General features: G+C 40.6%; 1 protein-coding gene across 1 annotated transcript; it reads right to left on the reverse strand.

The window, feature by feature from the left end:
- Nucleotides 1-303: 303 nt before the first annotated feature.
- LOC144113738 (malonate--CoA ligase ACSF3, mitochondrial-like) lies at nt 304-8,765 on the reverse strand. The gene is made up of 7 exons (XM_077647027.1): nt 8,054-8,765; nt 7,685-7,954; nt 6,100-6,275; nt 5,490-5,635; nt 5,169-5,405; nt 3,203-3,328; nt 304-983 (listed from the first exon to the last, which is right to left on the reverse strand). Exons 1-7 carry the CDS (start codon nt 8,561-8,563, stop codon nt 739-741), a joined length of 1,710 nt encoding a protein of 569 aa, XP_077503153.1. The 5' UTR covers nt 8,564-8,765; the 3' UTR covers nt 304-738.
- Nucleotides 8,766-9,060: the final 295 nt, after the last annotated feature.

Consider the following 9,060-nt stretch of genomic DNA (forward strand, 5'->3'; position numbering starts at 1 on the left):
GCTGGGTCTGTTGATTTATACAGCCTGAAGTGACCACCTTCAAGTGTGCAGCCTCCAGATGCAAGACATTTGCTGTGAAAATGTATGGCTACAGCAAAAAAAAGCCTATATATATATATATATATATATATATATATATATATATATATATATATATATATATATATATATATATATATATATATATATATATATATATATATATATATATATATATATATATATCATTTCTCTCACTCCGTTATACTGAGATTTCATTTCATGAGTTACATAAGACACTTCTGTTGAAGTGGCCACACACAATACTGAGCAAAATAACCTTTATTCTGAATTTCATTTCTATACCACCACTTGATGCAAATGGCAGCTTGTGAAAACGAAGGGATAACAAAGCTTGACAAGTGTTACCAAAACATAAAACTAAATCCCTCCAGCATATATAAATCGTTTTACAAGAAAAAAAAAACTTCAAGTTGCAGTGTAAAAACAAGAGCAATTCTTGCATGCCACATAAAATGCACTACTAAAATGATGCATACCAATTCAGTGCATTTCACTGAAACATTCAATATTTTTAAATAAACTTGAAGCAAGTGTAAGACAACAAGTGAGCAAGGAGCTTTCTAAGCTCATTTTCCAACAAACAGGCTGCAGAAAATGCAGCACATCAATACAAGGACACATCCACTAAGCCAATAAATATGTTAACAAATTGCTCAACAACTTAGCAACACTAGCCTAACAATTTGCAAAAAGTTGTGCAACAATGTCTCTCTTATTGACCTTGCCCATGGCATTGCGGGGTATTTCCTGGACAATGCGCAGCAGCACTGGGATCATGGCTGCTTCCATGCGAGATCTGCTCCACTCCCGTAAGTCCTGCAGAGTTAGTTCTGCTACTGTATCTCGTAGGGCCACTGCACATGCCACTTTTTCCCCCCATGTAATGTCTGGCAGACCAACGACGACACAATCCCGGATATCTGCAAGATGACAGAGAACCCATAGCAAATTGCTTCCAAGAAACAAAAAATCCAGGCCGCTGATATCTAAAACCAGTTCTAGTCGATCTTCGAACTCCTGACACCTTTAAAAATAAGCTCGTAATTTTAGGAAATTACGGCTATGGATTGAGTACTGGATCAATGCCACAGAGATGGGTTATAGGGTAGCCAACTCTGCAGGTAAGATTTCTCCGAAAGGCAATAGTAAAAAAGATGTTAAATTTATTGGAAGCATATCCAAATCTGATTCTACTTCAATCTACATTAAAAAGCATACAATATTGACTACAGGGAACCTATACGATTAACAGTTGTCAGAGCTGGTCTCCTCTGAATTTCGAGCCGACCCTAAACTCTTCCTATCTGCATACACAGATACTGAACCCACTCATTTTTTAGGACACTTGCATTTTAAGAAAAGCAAACTTGGGAAGGCGCTCCTGTGGCCAAGCAACACTGCGTGCACCCGCGACAGAACAATAGTGAGCCTCTGTGCATACATCGAGCAGGAGGGCCTGACATCCAGCTTACTCATTGCCAGGTAGCACGCAGTAATGTGAATGCTATAGTGAACACTCCGTGTGTGCAGGACGATACGCGACCAGGTGCCCCACTCCAGCCACTTGTGCAGTGCGCCGAATGCACGCGATTCATCAGCGACTGGCAACTACTTGTGTACGGCTTTGTATATATAGTGTTCCTATGTTTTAAATCTGCGCAGTGGTCACTCGCACATGGTTTAATTCGGACAGTGCCTGCCCTTAACCCTCTCACTTGCTATTTTTTGTTTTCATTGAAAAAAAGCCTTTTCCAACTAAATAGTAAATTTAGCCCCTCAAAAAAGACAATTTATTGGTTTTCCAGCGCAAAACACTAACAGTTAATTTTTTGCAGGTATGTGCAAAATTTCGTATGAAGTGCCATAACTGATGACAGCAATACTGAAATGCTGCAAGTTCTAAAGTAAACATGCGAAGGATCTTGGAAATTTCTATTTCGAAGGTGCACATTGTGCTTGAAATTGTGAAAAATAATGACATTAATACTGGTGGCAAAATATGTCTGCACAAAAATGACAGACGATATGCTACCCCACCGTTCACTGTTTTGCGAAATATTATTGACTGCGCTCACTATATGGCATAAATAACCACCCTATTTGCAACATGAAAGACGCAAAATTCACCTGAAACAAAGAAATCACTGCTAAGTGCAGCCCACTCTAAGAAAAAGCGGCGAGTTTGCTCTGCACATAGTTGTGTACATAGCGTTCCAAAGGGTTAAACATGACTTGCGTCTTTTTAGAAATAAAAGCTAAAGAGCTCTTACTTGCTCTTCATGCACTTTTAGCATATTTTACACTGTCTTGGAAGGTATCCTTAGTCTGACAAACAAACCTTCCACAATTATGATGTTCCTTACAACATATGTATGATATGGCGGAAATTCTTCAAGCGCCGACAAATCGTTAAAAAAAAAAAAGACGTTTCAGCCCTGGCTTATGGGGGCCTTGTGAAGGCCCCCGTAAGCCAGGGCTGAAACGTCTTTTTTTTTTTAAACGATTTGTCGTAGCTTGAAGAATTTCCACCATGAACATACCCGACCAGACGGGTCTGGATTTCATTTCGTATGTATGATATGTATTAGATATATCCTCTTTCTCATTATATGCTCTTGTCCATATTCCATAGTCCATATAACCTCAAGTGATGCATTCTACATTATATTCTGTACACAGTCTTGTCAAGGGGTGGGTAGACCTTTGTCAGGTGTTGATACACCTTTTGCCTATTCTTCCTCGGTATCCATTGCTTTGTAATGCAGACCAAAATAAAGTTTAAAAAACATGATTCATTAAAACTTTATACTTTCATTACAGAAATGGCTGTTTATTCTACCCATCTGATTCACCTCCTCCTCCGATTTATAGCTCTAAGATTTAAAAAAAAAAAACATGAAACATTTGCTATTATAGTAAGGTATCGCAGAAGCAATAATGTTGCTGACACTAACACCAACATCTCACAAAGTACACTACTTCAAAAGAGTAGTACCCCAAGCTTAAACCAGAGGCCAGCACACAAGTTTGTAAATTTTGCTTTTGCAGTGCCATTCCAGGAGTAGCATTGCAACAGCTTGTAACACAAGTTAGATTCATTTAATAGTCATGCCCATGTCACCCTCACTGGCAAGCTTACCTGGATGTGCTAGGAGGTGGCGTTCTACATCCAATGCACTAATCTTATAACCACCACTTTTGATGATGTCTGATGATGTGCGACCAAGTATTCTGTACGCTCCATCTTTGTATTCAGCAGTGTCCCCTGAGGAACCATCAAAAGAAGACAGCAAGGAGAACACCTTTCACAAACTATTAAAATTTTCTGGCCACAGTAAGAGTAATGGCTCACAAAAACAACACAATTTGCACGTTTGTATAAATTTTTGACAAACGACACACAGAAATATGATTTACAAAAAAATCTGTCAAATGTGTTACAGCTCCCACAAAGAATATGCAGCAGAAACTAAAAAAATGCAAACAATGGCAAAAAGCACCTTCCAAAGAACCTGTGCGCTGCACCCCATCCTTCCTCTTCACAGCACACCTCTCATGCCTGTACACTCATTCCATCATATCATTTAGGCAACTGCCAACATGCTCTGCTTTAGAAACGAGAGTAAGGCTCGCTTCGACAAACAGTTCTTGCACCTCTGACTTCTCAGCATTCTCTTGCAATGGAACACTCTAAGGTCACCCTGCTGACATAAACAAAAAAACTTTATTCTCACAGTAATTTCACGAGAGGCATAGTTGGAATTTATAATCTCCAGCTGCTACAAGTATGAACGAAAAAGACTTAATAAAGAAAACCCTACCACACTACATGAAATTTTTCATACACAGGATTGCCTTCAAATATACAGCACAACCACAAGCTTGGAGCACCACAATTGGCCGCAGTTTGTTATCAACACATATGTTTAGCACTTCCTAAGTTAATCCTGTCACAGCTACATGATCGCTGCTTTGATGGTAATGCTGCCTTCGACTACGGAAACAATAGTACACAGCAATTATAGCTCCATAATAACTATGCCTTATTCTACATCACCATGCTTGTTCACATAACCTCCCTGGGGGTTCACAATGTTTCATGATGCATTCCCTAAAGTAAGATATTAACATAAGAAAGCTTTGCAGCTTCAAAAAAGCTTCACCTCAGCCACATAATAATATGTAATTATTACATTTTGTCCATTTTCATAAACCTGTCTCAACCAACATATATATGATAAACATAAAAACAAAGCTACTACCATAAATAAAACTGAACAATGACCATGTAGTTCACTCTCACTGTACCAAGTTCAGATCACTTGTGTTAGTTATATTCTATCTGGCACTACACAGCCAAATGGAGCTATTTTTTTTAGCACTTATTTCCAGAGCTCGAATTTCAAACATAACTTGCGTAAAAGTAAAAAGAAACGGAGATAATAACTAAAAATACCAGTAATTCTGAAACAGCACCCACGTCAAACATGCGCAATCTTATATCTGCCCAAGGATATTCTGGTAGCTGCTTTTTCAAGAAGTTGCAAATGTCAGTTAAACACATGCCATGGTACTTGCCATCAATTTTCCAAATTTTTACTAATGTTGACCTTGACGTATCACCAGTACTGCAGTTCAAAAGTGGCTTTACAGAAAGCAGCAATAATCGCTTCAAGATTTGTACACCACCATACCGCAGGTTATTATACTTCAGTGCCTCAAAAAAAAAAAAAACAGCAACCAGCAGCACTGGTTAAAATCTAAACATTATCACATGACAGCTGATTCTGCACCACAAATATGTTGGACAAATAATTTCCTAAGCAAACAAGCCCACAGTTCTGAAAGTGGCATGGAGTGTTGGAAGTTTTAGGCAAAATTTTCGGTTTAACGTTTGCTTTTGTCACTCTGTTTCTTTTCTACACTGTTCTGATAAATAGTAACACCTCCAAGCTACCTGACTTTCTATCATCCTCATCTGCACAGGGACAGCAATATCAGCACACGCTCTATGAACAGCAGTCTTGCTCACAATTGCATGCCACATAGTGTTTGCAGGTCGATACTGCAATACCACAAAGAGAGAAAAAATGTGCCAACCATACCAGTTTTGAACCAGCCATCACTTGTAAAAGCTTCTTTAGTAGCCTCGGGTTTGTTCCAGTACTCCTTAAATACATTTGGCCCTTTCACATGAAGGTCTCCAGTCTCATTTTCACTTCCTTTCACAACCTTGGTCCCATATTCATCCCCAGTTGATATGACATCATAGCCTGCTGCAGCATAAGCATTTGGCTTTGCAATGCAGACTTTGACACCTGGGAATGGCTTTCCTACATACCCTGCAGATGGGATCAAGAGCTCTGTGAAATAAAAAGGATGAAACACTAAAAAAAACGAATATGAAGGTCTTCAAAAGTGACTACCAGGTTTTCTTGTTCCGTGAAGAGGATTTGTAAGGGCCATTCCAATTTCAGTCATTCCATAACGTTCCAGGAGTGTGTGCCCAGTTATTTCTTTCCACCGTTCAAGAACAGGAAGTGGGAGAGATGCTGACCCACTTACCATTAACCTGACATAAAACAATAAAAGAGAAAAGTACGACAGACTTCAGTACCATGCTTTCTTCAACTAAAAACTTTTTCATAATATAGCTCTTCTATCAAGATGCCACCTTTGGGCTAATCTCTCTAGCAGCCTAATCATGCAGTGTGGCTTTTTTTTTTCTTCCAAACAAAAATAAAGTGTAGAACACTGAACAAATTCCATCTTTTCACTTTTATTATGTGGCAAACAGACACTGGAAAAACTCAGTGCTACATAACTAACACTAGCAGAGCTGGAGGCAATCAACTACCCTATTCTCTGAAGGTATGTAATGATCCAAAAGAGTGCATACACTTAGCTAAAGCATTTAGACAGCTAGGCAAGCTCATCCAATCTTTAGTCTCATTAAGCATATGACCAGTTGCCAGTGTCGCCAATCACCATTATATAAGTGGATACTGTTACAAGAGCAAAAATGGCAGTTTGTACCTGATCTTCTGAGAGCAAGCTGCACGTATGAATTCTTTGCTTCTAGAGAAAGGAGCACTGTTGCCTGAAAACAATTTGTCATAATGCTGTATGAGCTTTGCGTAGATTGTCGGAACTGCCATGTAAATGTTGATTCGAGGCCCTCTTGATGGAGGTTCAATGAGATAGTTCCATACCTGCAAAATAGGCACCTGGAGCATAAGAATGGAGAAGGGCTGCTACCCTCAGATAAAGTACCTAAACTTCACTTAATTCAATAATTTAGATGTGGTACAAAATGAAGGGGGACATGGGATGTCAAGAAAAACAAGGAAACTTCTTTCTCACAGAAGAATTTGAAACACCTACATTCCCACAACTAGTAACCAACATTAAACGCCAATAAATAATTTGTGCAACTTTAGCAAATTATACTGTTGAGCTAGTTGGTTCATTACAGGTTGGAAAAAAAGAGAACAGCACAAAATAAAACAAGGATATCATCGTCTCATATAACTAGCATGTTTCTTCAGATGTGTTAACACATGATATGCTGTACCCTTCTCCCACAAACCTACTTCTCATGCAACTTGCATTTCAGTAAGGCACCTGCAATATTCCCTTTCAGCACACAACTCCAGTTACAGACATTGCACTGTGCACTACAAGGTTCATGTACCAACAAATAATATTTCTTGACTTCATTATACACCAGATTAAAGTCCTGGAGCTTTGCATTCTGAAGCAACAAGGGGCTGTGAGGATAAGTGCATTTATGCATGACCCCAGCCTAATTCACACCAGCCAGTGTGTCCTTTAACACTGGCTGGCAGCACATATCAGAGTAAATAAGCTCTGCCCCACTAAAAGCACAAGTGCTGTGACAAAGGATCCAGTCCATCATACAAAACAGTACAAACAAAAGATGAAGCAAAGAATGGAAGTCACGAGCACTGAACTAGAAGGAGAAGCAACACAGAGAAAAGGGCTCAAGGTACTACAGATGAAGCAATACAAAGAGTTGAGTTATTTGGTAGAAAATAACAGCATTAATAACAGCATAACATGGAAAATAACAGCATTAACAGACGGAAGCTTTGCTTCGTCTTTCATCTGTTGGCACTACCATTTTTCACGATGCATTACCAGTTAGCTAACCTGTCTGTTACTTTGATCAAGTCCATGTCCTGAAAGCCACAGAATGCTTTAACCACAGCAACAACTGCAGCCACGTAATGCACCTTATGCATTTCAGCAAGTTCAAAACGTGCAAGCCTTTAAGTGGAACAGTAATGCAAATTAAGGCATTAAAGGAATAACAAACAGATGTTTGACTCAGTTATTTGGCCGCACAAAATATGCACCGATAGCCAGAAGTTCACAAGTGCCCACAAGAGCTTTCCGGCTCAATATCCCCAGCAGAATGAGTGGGGAAGTTACAAGCTTGCTAAAGGTGTCATCATCACCTATCTACCCTTTTATGTAGAGTTACCTAGCGATTTCCTGCGACGGTTTCGTGAACACTTGGGCCCGCATATGCGGCATTTTAACAAAGCAAGCAAAAAGACCTGCCTTTCAGGCACTAAGGGCCATTCTAACAACTTACTTCAGCAGCTTCAAACTGGGGCAGCATGACACATGTGCTTCCCGCATACAAAGGAGCCACCAAAGCATTCACAACGCCGTGTGTATGATGCAGGGGCAGCGTGTGAAGCACTACATCCGATGAGCTGAATTCCCACGCGCCGATTATGGCAGAGGCTTGGACGAACAGGTTGTTGTGGGTCGTAACGACGCCTTTTGGGGGCCCTGTAGTGCCACTTGTGTACAATATTTGAGCATCCTTGTGTTTCAGTCGCTTCCATTCGTCGGTTTTCTGCAAGCAGGTTTCAGATGCAGCGGAGCACCAACTGGATGAAATATTTTATTTCAAGGCCCACGTCCAGGTTGTGAATGTGGAGCACTGAGCACCAACCTGTTTAGACGGCGTGAAGCCAGTTTCCTTCTTCACGTCTTCATCAAGGACCACTAGCGGCAAATCTAGCTCTTTAGCTATTGGCTGCAAACGGTCCGCGTAGGCTTTTGTGCTCACGAGTAGCGCGCTCTGAGAATCTTTAATATAATATTCTAGAACCGAGCGTGGATGATTCCAATACAGTGGCACGGCCACATTGCCGCTCATCCAGCACGCCCACTGAGTAATAACATAAGATACTGTATTGGGACACAAGAACGATATGCGCTGTCTGGAAGACCCCCGCAACAAGTCGTCGATGTGCACCTGCAAAGTAGAACTGCTGGCCAGAAGATTTGAAAAAGTGTAAGTTCCTTCGGCATCTACTAGTGCCAGTCTATCTTGGTAATAGGCTGCCTTGTTAAATATGGACTCGAACGGCGGTGGAAAACTACCAAGGAATCGCCGGGACACTCGCACATGTTGCAGCGCAACAGCGCGAAGCTTTGCTAGAAACAATACTGGTGTCATTGCCTACAAACACAAATTACTGAAACCTGCTCTGAGCTTATCGTTTTATATGCTACGCTACACAGCAGGCTACAGGCAGCAGTCATTCCAGACCCGCTTCACGACCTCTCCGAAATAAACGAACGATTCCATGTAATAGCGCCAACGATTTGCTCACCTAGCTCCTAGCTCACTCGCACATGGAAGTCGCCATGTTTTGTGCGGCATGTATTCTTTCGGCAGTTTCGTAAAAGTTCACTTGCACACGCATGAATCCTGTCCCTTCGCAACATATATACTACATAACATTGAAAGTAAAAAGCGGAATTTTAGAAATTTCCACTACAAATATTGACGTTGTTTACGCACAACCTACGCACCCTCCGCGTGACCATAGCGCATGGAAAGAGCCAGAAAAAAAAAAAAAAATAGCTGGGTTCAACGTGGCTTGAGGTTTTGGCTTGAAATGGTTATACAAGCGAAAGCTCTGTTAAGCATGGTCTCCACCATAGCTTGGG

This window comes from Amblyomma americanum, chromosome 1 (assembly GCF_052857255.1).
Source record: "Amblyomma americanum isolate KBUSLIRL-KWMA chromosome 1, ASM5285725v1, whole genome shotgun sequence".
Classification (NCBI taxonomy): domain Eukaryota; kingdom Metazoa; phylum Arthropoda; class Arachnida; order Ixodida; family Ixodidae; genus Amblyomma; species Amblyomma americanum.

What these genes read in the sequence shown, in the direction of transcription:
- LOC144113738 (XM_077647027.1), bottom strand. Translation starts at nt 8,563, where the DNA reads ATGACACCAGTATTGTTTCTAGCAAAGCTTCGCGCTGTTGCGCTGCAA. An exon ending in GCTTCACGCCGTCTAAACAG is followed by an intron (nt 7,955 to 8,053) that starts GTTGGTGCTCAG and finishes ACCTGCTTGCAG; the next exon opens with AAAACCGACGAATGGAAGCG. An exon ending in CCACCTCCTAGCACATCCAG is followed by an intron (nt 984 to 3,202) that starts GTAAGCTTGCCA and finishes GTCATCTTGCAG; the next exon opens with ATATCCGGGATTGTGTCGTC.